Source organism: Nannospalax galili, unplaced genomic scaffold (genome assembly GCF_000622305.1).
Source record: "Nannospalax galili isolate Female #2095 unplaced genomic scaffold, S.galili_v1.0 scaffold781, whole genome shotgun sequence".
NCBI lineage: Eukaryota > Metazoa > Chordata > Mammalia > Rodentia > Spalacidae > Nannospalax > Nannospalax galili.
The window spans coordinates 1278634-1298393 of NW_008346898.1; the positions used below are offsets into that span (position 1 = coordinate 1278634).

Below are 19760 nucleotides of genomic sequence, written 5' to 3' on the forward strand. Positions count from 1 at the left end.
ATCTATTACATCTTCTGTCATTTACATATAACTAGCATTAAAGGCAGTCTTTCCAACACTTATGATACTTGAAACCCCTATATACAAATGGAAACCTTTCCTGATAAAATGAAGACCTATGAACCTGCCAAGGAAAGAGCTTACAGGAAGTCTACAAGGAGCACCAAGGGCTATTGTCTGAGAGTTAAATCATAAACCAACACAGAGTGTGGGGATTTAGCTCAGTGGTAAATCATAGGCCTAGAAACTATAAGGTCCTGGGTTCAGTTCCTAGCACTGGGTCATGATTCAGAGAAGTAGAGATATGTTGAAGACACAGGATAGGTCCTGGGCCACCAGGACCCCAGGGTAACTTTTTTGAGTATGCTGTTGAACAGAAAATGGACTTGAAAAAAAACAGAGGGCAAGTCAGGGTGGCAGGGCCCATCTGGACATGGCCCACGGAAGGAGTACTGTGGCCCACATGAAGGGAATTTTCATCCATGGCTGGGTCATTCATTCACATGACAACTATAAGCAGAGACTCTGGAGCCAAATGTCTCCATCTTAGCACCTTACTTGCTAACTCTGCAATGCTGTAAGCTATCTATCTCTCTGTGCCTCTTCCAGAAAATGAGGCTCATGATCAAGTAGTATTCTATGATATTCTATGCAAAGCACCTACACCATACCTAATACTGAGGAAGTGTATGTAGACACCTAATGTCTGTCACTGTCTCTGAGATGAATTTATCGGGTCATCACAGCCCAAGGCCACTAAGCATCTAGATCCTCCATCCATCCATCTGCCTCCCCCATCCTAGCTCCAGTCTTACCAACAACATTTTGATTAACTGGCTATCCTGTTCCAGTCACTAGGGGAGAAGATGGAGACCATGCTCTCAGAGTGCCCAGATACACACAATAGTTTTGACTTTGCTTGACACTGAGTATTTGGAAATTCTTGTGCACAGAGCAGTCTTCTAAAATGTGTTTACTAGATCTTCAGGGCTTGGAGATGATGAGGGCTCTATATGGTAAATGTCTCGGAAGACACCAGGTCATCCAGCCTAGCTGCACCCTGCTTTGCCATCACCTTGACCTTTGTCCAACAATGCTTCTCCAGGATAAGCATGCCTTACCTGTGACATGGAGCTTTTCATCAGTGACTTCAGCCTTCAGATAAATTCGCCCCCTCTTCTCTGTGTGATCCATTCCGCAGAGGCTGGGGACATTGATCACACACTGCTTGTGAACGTTCATGTCGCAGGCTGTGAATCAAGAAAGCAAAGGGTGAGGCTGGCCATATGGGCTGGCATCACTGCCTCCATGTTTTGGTGTCTGAGCAGAAGTGGGAATGAGTTTCCCCCTAACGTGGTACTTTGCTGTAATGTTTTTGGTGACATCAAGTACTGTTAGCAGATGTCCCTTCCCGCACAGGCTTCCTGTGAGTGACAATATCCTTAAAATATCCATCCCACATTTTCTCAGGCCTTATCAAAGCAAAGTATCCCAGTTTATTCTTCTGTGGCTGTTTCAAATATTTAACAAAATTGACACAGGTAAATGTGTAGAGAATTTAGGCTAACTACTTAATAGCTTGTGTACACACAGGCATATAATATGCAATTTTAAACAGAAGATGTTATTTTGCCAAAGAATTCCTTCTGCCTCCCTGAGCTCGCCACTGAGAGAGTGACAATCTGTGGGCTGAATATAGGAAATTCATAAAATTTAATTTTCTCCAACTAAGTCGGTGGTTCCAAGAAGGTGTAAGTATGTTGCCTTAAAAAAAAAAAAAGAAAAACCTTGTGTTTGATATTTTAAACCTGTCTTCAAATATTTAAATATTATTCCAAGTAAAACAAATACATGCCTGGCAGAAGCCATTCCTTACGGCTGACATTATGTAGGCGAGACAGGGAGGATAAAAAAGGATCAGTCTTACTGCAATGAACCAAAGAAACCTTGAAAAGAATCCTGAGGGCTGACTACAGACACGAGACTATGTGGGTGTTCCAGCTCCATCCTCCTGGTACCTTAGGCTTCCTGAGGAAGGAATGGCTGCTGGAATCCTCACACTCTCCCTGAGATGCTAACAAGGTTATCCTGCAATCTTCAAGGCAGAGCCTACCTAACCCTTTCATTGTCCATGTTTAATTTGAGCATGGTAATGTACATTTTTTTAAAGTCACAAATAAGACCTGCTTGCTGCAATTAAACACAGAAAGTGTGATAACAGACACAGTAAGAAAAAAACCATCAGTCACTCTACAAACGTGGATTCAGTGAGGGTTCTGTTTACACAGACTTGTCGTAGCCAATAGGAAGACTGTTGAAAAGTTGTACTTTCATGTAACTTGGGTTAACCAAGTCTTATCTTCAGATGCCTGGGCACAAGTTGAAATTTAAGGAACATAATGCCAGAACCTTGGAAAGAATACAGGTAAAAGGGTGTGTGTGTGTGTGTGTGTGTGTGTGTGTGTGTGTGTGTGTGTGTGAATATGCACTGGGTTGTGTTCAGGTCTTAGCTTACCAGAACTGACTTTTCTACCTTGGGAAGCTCCTTTGTTCCCTCTGATCATGTTTCTTACTCTACAAATTAAGAGGCCGGCTGACACAAGTGGCGGCTAGCTTTCCCTAAGTGGAACTGCACACAGACCACAGTCATACAACAGGCAAAGGTAAGTATGGGGAAGGTTGTCACGTGCGTGCACAAAAAAAACAAAAAAAAGCAATAGCTTGGGTCAATGGCTTTCAAAATGGTTTAGTGATAAAGACTGAGTTTTTTTTTTTCCCTCAAATAAAATCTAAAACAGAATCCTAATATGTAAACCAGATAAATGCCATTAGCAAAAATTTAGTTACTAAATTCAAATTTGTATCATTTATTTACTATTATGACATTCAAGTAAACAAAACCCTAAAACCAGCTATTAGGGATGCTAGTTACTATGTGCCCCCAAAGTTTGTATGCTAGAAACTTCACCCCTAAATTCATGATAATGACATTTGTAGGCAGGGCCTTTTAGAGGCAAATAGGACTATACGAGATTGTGAGGGGCTCCCATGGTGGCATTATAGTTTTATAAACAGAACAAAGATCTCAGCTAGCACCTTGGTCTATCTTTCCATTTGGGGCCTTTCACCATGTTTTAGTACAACAAGAAGCTAGTATCACATGTTTGTGGCCTGGTCTGAGACTTCCCAGGCTAAATAAATCTCTACTCTATAATAAAGTACCAGTCTTGGATTATTTTGTTACAGCAACAGAAAATGGACTAGAAACAATCTCAGACATTTCATGTATTTCTGTATCATGTTCAAATTATACAGTATCCACAATCCCTGCTTCATATAGAAGAGACTATGCAATTGGGAAAAATGTAGAAAGGAAGCCTCCCTACCGAACATGCTTCTCAGTGGAGTGGATATGACAGGAGAAACTTGATGCCAGACCCTTGAGTAGGGCCAGCAATGTAAACTTCCCAGGGTCTAACTGTGTCAAGGTTGGCATGTATGTAACACATTTGAGTGTTCATTTTTGTTCCAAATTAAACAATTATTTTATATTTATGTATTTATTTATTAAATTTATTTAGAGTGTGTATGTGTGTATGTGTTTACATGCACATGCCATGACATATATGTAGAAGTCAGGGGGCAAGCTGCAGGTATCAATTCTCATCAGGCTTGGCAGCAAGCACCTTTATCCACTGAGTCATCTACCCAACTCTATTCCAAGTTTTAAAATAGCTAAAAATACATTTACAAATGCACTAACAATTAGCATTTGCAGAAACCCTGAAAACCATGCATCAGACTCCAAGGGTTTCTTGAAGCACAGAGGCCAACGGTCTGGATACAAAGCTGCTAAACTACAACTGTATAAACTGAACAATCCCTTCTGAGAGCACCATGACTCTCTGTTGTTCATGCATCCTAACTCATTTATACTGTGTTTGCACTGTGTAGGATACAAATGCAGAGCTTTGGGGTCAGTACAGCACCACAATGAAGGAGAATATGCTGACATTTCCATAACATTTGCCTGTTGATTAAAAACACAGGCTTTGTACCTGCCTTTTCACGCCCCCAGAGCATGCATTTTTACTTAAGTAAATAGCCTAGGGAAACTCACACTTGGACAAAGTTTCTGCAGTTGTCTTTTTCCTGGTATTGGATGAGGATGTACACAGAACCAAAGAGAATGGAAGAGACCTCCTGTCTTCCCTGCCAGTGAATCTCACTGATGCCCTCTAGACTGGACTACTGTCAATGTGATGGGTTTATCAGCGGGCAGGGTGAGTAAGCTCCAGCAAGATGCTCTTCTGGGTTTTATGCTCACTTTGGCTTCTGTTTTAAGGAGAAGTCTGATGGATTTTTCCACAGTCCACCCACTAATTAGAAGCACAGGAAGATAATGACTATACTTTCTTAGCTTATTTTGAAGCCAACCAAATGTGGAATCTGGAGGTGGGGAGTTTTCTTTTGGGTTTGACTAGCCTGCATTTTACAAGGATTGAAGATTTCTGCCACATACACATAAAAATGAAGTGGCAGCACCCACTAGCTTCATTTATAAACCAAGTGGCCTTTTTCTGGCTCATAATTAGGCAAGTAAGTAGTTTAATAAACCAGAATTTGGACAAGGGAGTAATTCTACAGTTTTAAACCAAGTCTGAACAAGTTCTCTCTGTTGGTGAATTGGTAGTGAGAAATTACCAAACCCTCTGCACTGAGCACGGACATGAGCTGCAGAGCCTGGCCATCTACTGGAAAAGAAAACTTACTGTCACATTTCATCCCTTGGTGGATAAGTCCATACAGCAATGACCCACAGTGATCGCAGAAAGTGGGGCTCCCATACGTGTGGATTTTGAACTTGTGCTTGCTCCTGGGGTCCTGGAGGGAGAAGAAGAACGTTCATTCCAGATGTGAAAGGGCTTGGAATTTTTGGTTAAGTCAAGCTTACATCCTATCTTCATCATCCAGGCTGGGTAGTACTAGACTGTGTACTATTTCCTAGAGTCACATGATAGCGTGTGTATCTGTGACTTTTGGCCATATCACATTTAATGTAACAAATACTTGTGTTTCCTCCCTTTACAGAGTGTAATTTGAACAAACCAATTACAAGGTTCCATGAAAACTGTCACTGAAGTCATCCAAGTCCAGGAAAGCACACTTAGTATTTTAAACGATTCACGTGTCTGTCTCCCAGCACCTCGCTGTAGCAGAGAGCAGTCACTGGATATGGTGTGACTGTGAAGCTAACCTGAATGAGCTGGGATCTGGAACCTTCAGGAAATCTTCTGCACACATTTTCCAGATGCCCAATAGGCTGTGAGATTAGATAAACCCTGAAACTGCTGGGGCCTCTTGATTCTGCATTGTCTCTACAGTAGCCTGTGTATGTGCACGGGGAAACGGCAGTGGGCTAGATGAAAACCGGACACCCACAGAGGCAGCCCTTCCCGAGCGTGGTTCATTACTTCCTCTAGCAGACCACACATAGTGCAAAGTTGTAACTAGATGTCTGTTTTTCTAGGTGCCAGTTCCTCAGTTCACAACAGATTACAGACAGGGAAACCCAATTTATGTGCAGCATGCTGTAGCAGGCCAAGAGCCTGGATTCTGGAGTCTCTGCCTGAGCTTTGACTCCAGACAAATGGTTTTTCTTTCCTGCCTCAGCTTCAAGCTGGGCAGTGAGTCCTACTATCTTATGTGGTTGTCATAAGGACAAAGCAAACTGATCTTTGAGAAAAGTGCTCAGAAGGCTGCCCTATTAGAAGGGCTGTCTATGCAGGATGGGTGTGCTGTGGACAAAGCAGGTAGGCTCTCTAGCTTCCTTTTTTTTAACCAATGTGTAGCCCTGGCTAGTTTTGTATTTTCAATCCTCCTGTCTCAGTATCTCCTCAACTCCCAAATGCTGGGATTAAAGATGTATCACCACACTCAGGCCCTAGCTTTGTAGGCTTCTGTTTACTAGTATGCAAAAGGAGAAGGTTAAGCCAAAGGATCTTTATATACTATTTGAACTACAAAATAATTTACATTCAACATGTACATACCAGGACCCATCATGAAATAAATGCTTCCTCTCCAATAATGCTCTGTGGCCTGAACGGTGGTAAGGATAACTGGCTCAACTAAGTTAGGGGAGACCACAGAGGAACAAGGTTGGGAGGAACAGAAGACCAGAGCTCCACACAGACACATTAAGCCTGAACTCTCCTGTAGACAAGAGCTGCTAAAGTGCAAAGAGACACAAAGAAAGATGCTCTTGGCTTTGACTTTCTAAGAGCCTGGGTGCCAAAGGCTGAAGAGTATTCCAAAAGTAATTCCTTAACTTTGTGAGACAATTTACATTTTGGTTTGCATTGGAGCCTAGAACATGAGGTACATATATCCCCAATGACTGATTATGACTACTTTTTAAAGCGATAATTTAGAAAATTCTAGAATACTTAACTTGTCCAGAAAGCTTTAAAGAACAGCAAACCAAGCACTCAGATGCATTGCCCGGATGTGGGAAAGGGGAGTACATCTCCTTCTCCTTGCAATTATTTCCCTCCCAAAGTCACATGGCAGGCTCATTCTGTCAGAGCTGCCATCTGACCACCAGATTCCCACTGTGTGAGTTTTCAGAGATCTACCCAGTGTAGGTTCTTTCCTCCTTCCCTAGCCCCCCCCTTACTTTTTCTCTCCCTCTTTTCCTCCCTCTCTTGTTCCTTTTTTTTTTGTCTTTTTTAAGGCAGGGTCTCTCTGTAGCCCCAGCTTTCCTGGAACTCACTATGTAGACCAGGCTGGCCTTGAACTCACAGAGATCCACCTGTCTCTGCCTCCCGAGTGCTGGGATTAAAGGCGTGTGCCACCACGCCCTGCTTGTTCCTTGTTTTTTTTTGTGGACACAGGGTCTCACTATGTAGCTCAGGCTGGCCTCAAACTCAAGACTGTCTTGCTAGCCTCCTCGGTCCTGTGATTACAGGTGCATGCCACCATTTTCTGGTCTGTTTTAATAGGCCCCAAGGGATTATCCAAAGGTTGGCAGGTACACTAACGACTGAGAAGTACTGTTTTAGAAGGCCACTTCACAGACATGCAGCAGGGCCTCACAGTAGATGCTGAAAACGTGTGTCGATGATTAGCAATATTTATTATTTATTTATTTATTATTTATTTATTGTGTGTGCGTGTATGTGTGCACACGCATGCCACATTGCACAGATGGAGGTCAGAGGGCAACTTGTGGCAATTGGTTCTCTCCTTCTACCATGGGGGTTTCAGGGATCAAGCTCAGGTTATCAGGCATGGCGATTAAGTACCTTTATCTGCTGAATCATCTTGCCAGTCCATTATTAGCAATATTCTTGAAGCAGGCCACTAGCTGGCCTTCTAAATGCCTCTCTCATGGTATAAAATATAACATTCTCCCTGAGGAATTATTTTCCCTAGCAAGTATCAGCTATGAGGATGGAATGACGTGCAGCCTCTGACATCCAACATTAAAGCGGACAATCAGTTTCTTTAGAATCCAAGACATGAGACAGAATGCTGAAGGATCAGGCTAGCATCAGCACCAATTAACTGTACCTGTGTTGACAGTGAAGACTGTGTCATGTCCTACAATGTGGAGGACAAAGAAGATGCTGGGGGGAAGGAAACAAGCAGCCAGCTTCCCTACAGAAACAAGGCATCAACAACTGACAATCAATCAGGAATGGCAGCACACTCTGAGCCCTCTGGAGTACGTGTGGGGCTGCCAGCCCTGGGATGGTTGTCCAACCAACTGACTGTCACACAGATCTCTGTTGATTTGGCATATGGGTAACAAGGCTCACTTCCAGGAAGACCTAACTTCCTTGCTCATCTGTCATCCATATGGCATCTGCAGACTCTAACTGTGTTGGGAGGTGGAGGAAGAGCGGAAGTCATTGCTGCCACCTCTTATGTATGCCTGGAGAGCCACCAAGTCCTAGAGTCCTTCAGTACCCAAAGTACATGTGTGGCTGTGGATCCCGCTTATGAATCATGATGACAATATTAATATCACCATCTGCCTGGTGACCATCATTAAGTGTGTGCAGACGCTTTATGACAGGATCTCTGTTGAGAACGAGAGGCTCTTATCCAAAAAGATCTACCAGGACTTCTGGGACCTGTATTCTGACCCTAGCCCTCCTACAGCCTTGTGACCCTGAAGCAATAACAGCATGTCATTTATTTATAAAGCAGAAATAAAGCCAGTGTGGCCATGTTAGCACTGGCAGTGTATGAGAAAGGTTCACAACCTAACAACAGCTGGACATATTTAAGACGTGTTATTATATTAGTCGTGGAAGTAAACGTCACAATACCCCAGGTTTCTCTAAAATACTTCGGAAGCTTAGGGTGCAGTAGAAGCAACAAGAAAGCTGGGTGATGCCCCGTCCTCACTGGTGCTCAGAATGGAGGTGAAGCAGGGAAGTGCTTCTTCAGTCCTGCTCTCCGCACTCTGCGCCTGGCCCCCTCAGGAAGTCACTTGTCAATCACCCCAAGTGGTGACTATGGAACTGCTTGGTGCCCAGACAACCCCATGCATGGTCCTGACTGTCAAGGTCAAGATGATTCCATTGCGTATACCACAGAAGCAGAAGGCAGGAACGTGGACATTCATCCAGTGTGATCAATCTCACCCAGCCTGACAGGAGAGGCTACTGCCTTACCTAAGGAGTTGGGACTCACAATGATTTCAGAAAGCCACCAGAGCTCAAAGTCTCCCGGGCTGTGTTTCTGCCATAGTCACTGAAGAGCAATGCATTTGACCTCTCTGGGCTTCAGTTTCCTCCTCTAGATCCTGGAGCCATGAGGGTGGGAATAGTTTTTTTTTTTTTTTTTTCAGTGGGCGTGGGGGGTGGGCAGAATCTTCCTGTAGCCTCAGTTGGCCTGGAACTTGCTATGTAGACCAGGCTGGCCGTGATCTCACAGAGATATGCCTGCCCCTGCATTCCAAGTGCTGGGACTAAAAGGTGTGTGCCATCACATCCAGCTGGAAACAGCGTTTTAAAATGAATCTTCAAAGGGCACTTCAAAGGCTGTCAGGCAGTACTGCTCTGGGTAGCGATGGAAGAAGACAAAGGAGGGACACTGATGCTGAAATTAAAATTGGAAACAACTGCACTGGATGGGCCGGCTCTTCAATTCTGTCTTGTTACTTAAAACAAAACAAAACAAAACAAAACAAAACAAAACAAAAAACCAACCAAATCTTTTTATTTTGAAATCATTAAAGACTCACAAGAATTTGCAAAACTAGTACAGCCTGTTCCTGGACACTCTTCACCCAGCTTTCCCCAGTGAGAACATCTTACATAACCACAGCATGTTAGCAGTGTGGGGATCCGCTGCCACCCTTTCATCAGTCAAACACAGGCTTTGTGGGCTCTCTAGATTCTCCAACACGAGGACGTTCACTGTACAACTTATGAATTAAATATACTGTGTGCTGGGTAGGAACACTGTCCTGTTTGCTGGGTAAATAGCAGGAACTCCTGTAGAACAGCTGCTTCTTGGTCACGAAATCTGTAACTGCTAGATCTCATATTAAGCGGTAAGGATGATGATTCCAAAGATCCACCCAAAAAGTAGGATCAGAAAGTTCCTTTCTAAGTAAAGGAAACCCACTGTTTCTAAACCTTTCTGACCAGTTTTTTAGAACAAAGTCATTTCAAAACCCAGGCTGATGGGCTCATCCGGGTGTGCAGCCAGCCTGGGGTCAAGGAAGAGTGAAAGGTGTGATGGCTTTGAGTTTCCAGGTGGTGCTAGGAGCTGGAGGTTTAAAAGATGGGGCAGGGATTCCCAGGAGGCTATGTGGCTAGGGAAGTGTGTGGAGAGACACTGGCCATGGAGGGAGCTGAAGCCTGTGTGTGTTCACGTCTAAGTGTCATGTCGCTGGTCCCAGGGTGCTGAGTAGCCTTGGGACTCTGTTACAACTGTAAGCCTTGGCACTGGCAGCACTTTCTCCTGGTGACAGCATCCAGCTGTCTTTACCTATGATTGCTTCTACCTGCCATAGCCACCTTAGGCCAAGATTCTACCTGCTGCTGCAGCTACAGAAGTAAGAAAGGATGGTTTCCTTGCAGAGGCCACTCCAAAGGCCTACACCAGACACGATTCCTCTCCCTCGCTATCCTCAAGAATTTTATCCTTTATATGACACTTATCACATTTTTGCCACTATGATAATTACTTCTTCCTCCCTCTCTTCTTCCATTTCTGTCTCTCTGTCTCTCTCTCTCTTTCTCTCTCTCTCCCTCTCTCTCTCTCTCTCTCTCTCTCTCTCTCTCACACACACACACACACACACACATACACACTGACATGACAGTCTTAAACAAAGGAAAAAGAAGTCCTAACAAACATTGCTACATTAGCAACTATGATACAACCAGATCAAAGTTTTTGGTTTTTAAAATATTTTATTTATTATTTTATGTGTATGAATGTAGTACCTGCATGTAGGTAAGTACACAATGTCGTGCAATGCCTGCGGAGGACAGAAGAGGCTGTTGGACCACCTGGAACTGGAGTTACAGACAGTTGTTAGCTGCCATGTAGGTGTGGGAATTGAACCCAGGTCTTCTGCAAGAACAGTGTTCTTAACCACTGAACCATCTCTCCAGCCCCCTAGATCAAAGTTTTAAGTATCAATTTTATCTCTGAGCTTCCTAGAAAGTAACACAAGAAGGGAAAAGAAACAAAGTTTCTCTGGACCAAAGCTACCTGAGTGCATAAATTTGCCCAGGTCACCTCTAACATAATTTTGTCTCTTACATGGCACACTTTCACCAAATTATGTACAAAAGTGAGAACTACCTTAAAAAAGTGTACTTTTATCACTCTTTTTACTTAAAGGTTCTAGAAAGTTATCCCATATGGAAGGTGTGGCAAGTTTGGTCATATTTAGTGCCACGAAGAAATGGCTGTTTTAACAGTGACTCTTCCCACTACTAAGCCTTTTCCCTTTAGTGAAAAACATGCTAATGTTCCTTCTTACTTCCTTAGGCACTGACAGCTTCTCCTTAAAGAGAGTATAAAACCTGCTGTCATGTATCACAAGCCTGATATTATGTTATAAGAGACGGGAAACATTCAGCTCAGACACTTCTGCTGTAAATGTGGCTGTGGGGAAAATCAAGGCTTTGAATATGCTACTTACTTCTCATAGGCACAGATGAAATCTAACTCACAAATCTAAATCTGGATGTCTTTCCAAAAAACAACCAATGAAAAAAATGCAAGTCCTACTGAAAGCAATTGCTAGTCTGTTTTTATTCCTTAGTTCTATAATATAGCAACTTTAATAACTTTTCCTGGAAATACTTTTCAACATTTCTACCAAGACTTTTCCTAGACTTCATCATCATCGTCGTCGTCATCATCATCATCATCATCATCATCATCATCATCAGCAGCAGCAGCAGGGTCATTACCATCATCACTTGTGATTGGTTAAAAACAAGCCCATCGATCTACATGGCACAGATTTTGGTGCCGACAGACCTTTGGACTTTCTAGACCCTTTCCTTCCTGAACTCGATACCAGTCCTGGAAGCAATGTGTTCTAGGTGAGTTTTCAATCTCTGTCTTCCGAGGCGGTGATTGTCTGGCCATGAGCAGAGTGAAACCTCTTGAGGAATTGGTGCTTCTGGCAATGAGGATGGGTCTATGTGAACAGATCCATTTTCTCTGATGAGTAAGGTGAAGGAGGCTTTTAGCTGGGGGTCATTCTGCCTTGCATTTTCTACCCATATCCCAAATGCCCTGGAGATTTCTAAGAGGACTCAAATTCCTGTCCTTGAAGGCCCAGGGGTCAGGCTTTCTAAATATCTCGGCAAGGCTGTTTTTAACCAAGTGATGCTCTGGGGCACAACTTCTTTACACATCTCCTCCAAGCTGGTTCCTCTAAATACCAAGGAAAATTCCCTGCTTTTACCATCTGATGTGTTCTCATGAATCATACTTGGAAGCTGAGCTTGGGTCTAAATGTCACCCACGTGATGACTATATAAGCAACACTGAAAACACTGTTCCAAGGGTGAAGCTGGCATCCTGAAGTTTCTGAGGAAGCAGGCTTTTCCTCCTTTTTGAAATCCATGAGACAAAAAATTCTATTTTAAAAATTTTTTGTTAACAAGAAATGACGGTCTTACCAAAACCAGAATGATTATGACACTGTGCCTCATCTACTAAGAGGGGCTCTCACAGCCTTTCTCAAAAGCTGGATTAGTCAGGAGCCCTCTCTATCTGAGCTTTAGAATGTACACTGCTGGCTAGACATGTAGCTCAGGGTAACATGCTTGCCTAGCATGCAGAAAGCCTTGGGTTTCACTCCAGAACTATAAAAACCTGGGTGTGGAGGTATACACCTCTAATCCTAGCACTCTGAAAGGATGATTAGAAGGTCAAGTTTATCCTCAGCTACATAACAAGTTTGAGGCTAGCCTAGGATGCATGAGACTGTTGTAAAAACCAAAAATAAAACTTAAAGAATGTACTTTGCCTTTGGTCAGGTTGGTTTCTCTGCGGATGGTGCTTGTTTTAAGAAGGAACTCCAATTTCTGGTGACAGGAATTAATTTTCATTCTGTAATGCAGCCTCATTTTATTCTGATGAATGAGTCATCTTTACAGTTGGGCTGACTTGTCAAACTGAGCTTCACTAGTAGAAAGGTTTTTTTCAGATTCTTTGCCCAGGTAAGCAAGATGCTGCTGTCATTAAATGTGATGCTACCAAGTCTTAAAAAAACTAGATAAATCTCCCCCAGCAAGGCAATGATGAAACTGTAATACATTTGTAGTATGGAATATTTATTACACAGCCGTTAAATCAAATGAGCTAGATATTTCTGTAACATGGACTGAACACTAAGAATTATTGCCTGATTAAAACAAGCAAGTCATAAAATCAAACATAAGGCTGAACGACATTTATGTCAAAACCAGAAACATAATGGGACCCCTCTTCCACAGAACAATGGCGTGGCTTCTCTACATAGATCTGTAAATTAAATGCCTCTGGGGAAGTATGGGGACAGATCAGTTCAGAAATGAAAAGGAAAGGGCACATTGAACATTTTCTGGAAAAATTTAATGAAAAAACAAACCAATTCATATACTCTCCCTGCAATTCAAATAACCATAGGGCCCAGCTGAACATGTGTTAGAGAAGCCGAGGCACAACTGCCACATCTGATCATGAATGGGCTCTGTCTGCTGTTTCTCCAGCAATTTGCCTAAAAGAAGATATCGCCATGAGAGAACTGTGCTGCACTTGGCACACTTTATATCTTAGTTAAACACTATATTACGGGCTGGAGAGAAAGCTCCATGGTTAAGAGTGCTTGCTGCTCTTCCAGAGGACCCGAGTTCATGCCCAGGACTCATACTGGGGGGCTTACAACCACCTGTACCTCCAGCTTCAGGGGATCTGATGGCCTCTTCTGGGCTTCACGGGCACCTGCACACCATGTGTGTATACTCACAGAGACACACAAACACACACATAAAAACTCTTATTAAAAAGCTGTGTTATAGCCTACATCTTTCTATTTTGTAATACCTTATATCTGTCACCACCATTTTTCAAACACTGATATATATGTCAATGTCTTATCCATCACATCTCTCAAATTCCAAAGAAACACTGATGGTTTATATATACAGAAGTAGTAAATGTTTTATTAGATTTGTAAGTTTTAAAAGCATGCAAAGAATTCCAGGGGACCTCCTCACCTGGTTTCCTCTAGTGCTAACATCTTACACAGTACACTGTGTGATCAGAACCCAGAAGCAGATGTTTGTACAATGCTATGGACAGACCTGACATGGACCACATCCCCCTCATTCTGTGCACAGTTCCATGAGGCTTCATCACATCCTTTCATGACATAGGACTGCTCTATTACTAAACATTCCCATGGTTTTTCCCTCTTCTGGTCATATGCTCACACTCCTGACTCCTGCTAACCACTAATATCTCTGCTATTAAAGTTTTAGAGCATTTTTAGCACCAAATATATGTCCATGCTAATTACAGATATGTTTGATTCCAATGTTATGGCTTGGAAATAAAACAGGAATACAAGAAAGCATCCTAATTATGTGGACCCCTGCCAGCCCTCTTCAAACTTGTATGTGCCTTAAAATATTCATGGCCACATTTACAGGGCTATCTGAGAACAAATCAGAAGTTAATAGAAATGTATTTATTCAGCAGGCTCCAAGATCCCATCATCTTCATTTAATCTATTAAAGACAGAATTAGGTCATCCTGTGAGATGCCCTGTCCCCTATTCAGTTATGATCAAGGATGAATTTTGAAGCCTAATATTTGGTATTAGCTAGATAAGATGCCTGAGATTTGTCACTTGTTTTTATCATACTTGAGAAGTGTAACATGAATGGCATGGAGGCTGCTTTTTGTGCCTCACTGCAGAGCTGGGACTTGTTCATCTGATTAAACACAGGGAGGGGTCAGAAAGTGTAACCCTGTCTTTTTGTGACAGCAAAGTCCACATGGGTAAGATTCTTTCTTTAGATACTTATGATCCTCCACCCAGACTGTTGATTATTCTCTATGGATATTTCCCCAGCAGTGACCTCCTCCCAGCCATGTCAGAGACAATCTTTTTGGATTTAACCACACTTTAAAAAAAATAGCTTATGGTAAAATATTATTCTAGTTATTTTAAAAAGAATTTTAAATTACTTATTCACATGCTCATTTATATAGGTAATTATATTCATTGTAACAAAACTAGATAAGATTTTGCTGAATTTGACAAAAGATGGTAAAGTTAGAAGAAACTATACATGGATATTTTGGTGTATTTAACTTAACAAAGACATGAAAGAGGAAAAAACAGTAAGAGAGTAAATGTTTAGGTGTGAAAAAGAGAGAGGAGAGAGGGACAGAGAAAGACAGAGAAGCAGGGAGGCAGAGTGTTTTCTAAAGAATCATATTAAATATACTGGTCTGTTGAGTTTCTTTTCTTTTTTTAAACACAACAGTTCAAATAATCCTGTTCCATATCACTAAATATCAGGCAGTGTCACATCTAACTGTGACTTAGTCAATTTCTAATTCCTAGACATTTAGGTTATTTCCAAATTTTCACTGTTTTAAACAACATGTTCAGGGGCTGGAGAGATGGTTCAGTAGTTCAGCATGCTTACTGCTCTTGCAGAGGACCCAAGTTCAGCTCCCAGCACACATATGGGGGAGTTTACAACTATCTGTAACTCCAGCTCCAGGGAAATGAATGCCCTCTTCTGGTCTCTGTGGGCATCCCCATCACACACACACACACACGCACACACACACACACACACACAGACACACAGACACATACACATACACACAAAAACTTTAAAAATTGAAAAGTCATTTAAACAACACAAGTAGCAGCATTTATGAACAGATACTGAGCAAGAGTCTTGTCAGTTCCCTGGGAAAAAAATCCAGAAGTGGAAATCTTGGGCCAAACAGATGAACATAAACTATTAAATGTAAGAGCTACCCATCCATTATAATAGGGCAGACTCTGATTTTGATCTGGCGATTTGGTTGAGCTGGATGGTACGGTACTGACCCCTCTGGATAAGCTTGAAAGTAGCCCCTTTTCCATCTTATCGAAAGAGTGACATGTTAGCTCTGGGGTTTTGTTGACTTTTGTTAGGGTGCCCATCTGTCTATGAGGCAGGCTTCCCCCATCTGTTTAGTGACCACTCACATTCATTTTCTTTTCTCTACAATTGTGGTCAGTTCCTGGATCCTTAAGAGTCCTTTTGTTGTTGCTTTTCATTTTTGAGGTGGTGTTGCTTTTGTTTCAGTAATACTAGGGATATGGTCTTATGCATGCAGTATCTCCAGCTCCCTGTTTTAAAAAAAGTTACCTGACATTTTTTTATTTTAGAGGCAGGTCTTAAATGTAGCCCTCACTAGCCTGGAATGAGCTATGTAGACCAGGCTAGCCCTGAACTTGCAGCAATCCTCCTGCCTCTGCCTTCTGAGTGCTGGGATTACAGGGTGAGACGTCATGCTCAGCCTACTTTTTATTTTTTAAGATAGGGTCTCACTAAGTTGCATATGTTGGTCTTGAACTCACTCTATAGCACAGGCAGGCCTTCAACGCCTCCTGCCTCAGTTTCCCTGGAGAGTTTATTGCTCTTTTGAGTGATACTCTTTTGTTCCTTTTCTAATATTGGGAATTGAGAAACAAGGAAGGTGCTATCATAGTTTTGGATAGTCAATCTCCAACCATTTGCTAGTTAAGGATGGCTGGTCCCAAACCTTAAAAATAGAACATCTTACGAACCAAGCAAACATGGATTTCTAGTCTGCTCTGAGTTCCTTGGGCACTTAGCATCACACTGATAAACTTTTACAGATGTGACTGGGTAAAAGGCCCTTTTACCTTGACCATCACTCATGAAAAGCACTGTCCCAAGTACAGGTGCGCTGTGCTCAGATTTGGCCTGTTTATATCTGATCTGTACTTTCTTGTTTCTGTCTAAGCATCTCCGGATGGAAGGATGCCTGCCTTACACTTCTTTCCCTTTCCTTAAACAATAGGAGGCAGCACCAATGCACTTCCCTCCAACTGTGACTTTAAGTGCATCTTAAGGGATGCCTCCAGAACTCAATCCAAAACAGTGACAAAAATAGCAGTCTTTGTTGAGATGCCCCAGAGACCTCCAAGCCTACATCTGAACTCACTGGCATGATTTGTTCAGCTCTTATAAAAATGCAAAGCTTAAGCTTTCTGGGGCGGGGAGGGGGCAGAAAACTATGCAAATCTGAAATTCATTTTTTTTCTGCTGGATTTTTTAAAAATGTAAAACAAGCGCCTAACAAAAACATCACTGTAGATACACTTATATTTGTACCTGTATCAAACATTTGTGTTTAGCTTGTTTCATGTTCCCCTCTGCAGAGAAGGCTATGGTAAGGTGCTTGGAATGAGAGGGAGCAGAAGTGTGGGGCTTTCAGTGCCTTACACATATGCCCTGAAGGATAACGTTCTTTTTATTTGGGGATATGGAAACACTATAACTATTAGTATTCTAAAAAATCTTATCTTTTCTCTGTTAACTAGTTTAACTTTGGAATTTCACCTTAAAAGGGAAGACGGAAATGTGACAAAACCAGATAGTAGACTATGAGCCTGGGAAACCGACTTAAAGGCAGCCCCAGACCCCCAGGTCCCCTTGGAGGTCAAGCGTTTAGAAATATATGTCCAATTTGTTTATTCATCCTTTCTAATGGGATTCCATCAAAGGGCACAGGTGGAAAATGAGGCTGGGTAAGTTCAGAATCCACCTTCTTCCAAAGGTTTCATTATTTCCTTTTACCTTATGATACAGCTTCAAGGAGGGCCAAAGAAAAACAGTCCCCAGTTTAAAGACAAAGAAAAATGGGCTCAGAAAAATCACATATTTTAACCAGGATCTATAGCTATTACATGGTAAGATCAGAACTTCAAACCACACTCTCTTTATGCATGCATATGTGAGTGGGGTGTGTGCATGATTCACATGTATGTGGGTACACATGTGCATTTGTACATGTGTGCATGTGGTGACCAGAGGTTGATATTGTCTTCCTTGATCACTCTACACTTTATTTACTAAGGCAGGGTCTCTTGCTGAACCCAGAGCTCAAAGATTTAGTCTAGCCAGCCAGCTTGTGCTGAGATCCCCAACCTCCACCACCCAAGTGATGAGATTATAGGCAGGTCACCACACCCACCTGCCTTTTATGTGGGTGCTGGGGATCTGAATTCTAGTCCTCATGATTATGCAGCAAATGCCTCATGCACTGAGCCATCGCCTCAGCCCCAAACTATGCCTCTGATTCAGTTAAAGGGTCCATCTCTGAGCCAGATGCTGAGCCAGTGGCAGATACTTGGAACCTGTTAGGCAGTGAGGCTCATGCTGACATTAGGATAAACACAGCAGAGACACCCCAGCTTCCCCCATGTAATTCTAATGGACATAGAGCAGAAGTCCAGACTCCCTCCAGTGCCAAGAAGCATCCTGTCATGACACAAAAATGAGAATGACACTGTTATGATCCCAGATTCTCACTCCTACTCTGGCAAATATGTCTAAGCTGCAGCGGGAAGACAGATACCCTGTAACTCCACTAGGGGGGGGGGCGAACAGAATGACATCAAGGGATGCAAGTCAAAGAATACAGTTTACCATCCCTAGAATGGAGAGGAGCCCAGCTATCACCAAGCTGGAGGTAAATCTGGGTTGTAGAGTATGTGTTCCCTTCCATAATAGCCTGCTCCAGAAAGGTTAAGTTGGGCTGAGCTTTTAATCAGCCTCTGTGATACCTGACATTCAAACAGTTTGCTCTTTCTGCAAGATGATTTGTCTATTATTCTTGGTCAAGCCCACAGCATTTGAGAGTTAAAATCAATGTAATTCCACAGAAAACCTAACTGGTCTATGAATGGGAATATGTTTTGTACCCACAGAAATTTCAACAAGAAGGTGGCCTGTGATATAAAAAACATGGGAGACTGCCTCCTGATCTGTAGAAGGATGAAGCGTTTACTAATCAGAAAAGCTAATGATTGGGCTTAGTGCTAATAAAAACCTTTGTAACAAAGGGAATTTTTTGTTTGTTCGTTTCCACTAGATACGTACAGTTAAGAAGTCCTTGAAATGTGATGATTTCTATACTTTGGATTCAGGATATAGTGAAACCAATCTCAAACTGACCTGGAACTTTCTGGCTAGTTTTCACAGTGCAGAGAGGTGCTATGCAGGCTGCTGTGGGAGAAAAGGCATCAATGGTCTTACCCAGTGCTAGATCCTGCCTATTGCAATACCTACCTGCCAGGCAAGACATGCACACTGGTGCAAACAGTGGAAGGACTGTTATGGGGTAACTAATCCCTTTCTGACTGGATCTGAGGCCTGATCCATAGAGGGAATTTCATGCCTGATACTGTAATCCCGGTTCAAAATCCTTGACTGGGGAGGGCATGTACTCATATTTGAGTCTTCAATTTTGTTCCATTGATCTACAGGTCTATTTTTGTGCCAGTACCATGTTGTTTTTATGACTATAGCTCTGTAATACAGCTTGAAATCTGGTATAGAAAACCCCCAGCATTGCTCTTAGTGCTCAGTGTTGTTTTGGCTATCTGGGGTCTTTTGCGCATCCATATGAATCTTAGGATAGTTTTTCCCAAAACTGTGAAAAATGTCATGGGGATTTTAATTGGCATTGCATTGAATCTATATAATTGAATCTATAAATGACTTTTGGTAGGATGGTCATTTTTACAATGTTAATTCTTCCAATCCACGAGCATGGGAGGTCCTTCCATTTTCTGATGTCTTCCTCCATTTCTTTCTTTAAAGATTTAAAAATTTCATTGTAGAGCTCTTTAATGTCTTTGGTCAGGTTTATTCTGAGATATTTTATTTTTTTGCAGGTATTGTGACCGAGAGTGTTTCCATGTGCTCTTTCTCTGATTGCTTGTTATTGGTATAGAAAGGCTATAGACTTTTGTAGGTTAATTATGTAGCCTGTCACTTTACTGAATGTGTTAATAATTTCTATGAGTTTTCGGGTGAAATTTTTGGCATCTCTTAGATACATCATCTGCAAAAAGGGATAATTCCATCTCTTCTTTTCCAATCATTACTCCTTTAATTTCCTTCTCTTGTCTTATTGCTCTTCCAATAGTTTCAAACACTATATTGAAAAGGAGTGGA

General features: G+C 42.2%; 1 protein-coding gene across 1 annotated transcript in view; it reads right to left on the bottom strand.

The window, feature by feature from the left end:
* Prkca (protein kinase C alpha) overlaps positions 1 to 19760 on the bottom strand; it is a 478497-nt gene that overhangs the window by 135060 nt on the left and 323677 nt on the right. The window contains exons 4-5 of the mRNA XM_008843200.2: positions 4773 to 4884; positions 1122 to 1250 (exon numbers count right to left, since the gene is read on the bottom strand). Coding sequence (XP_008841422.1) covers positions 1122 to 1250; positions 4773 to 4884 — 241 coding nt within the window. The remainder of the gene's footprint in view (positions 1 to 1121; positions 1251 to 4772; positions 4885 to 19760) is intronic.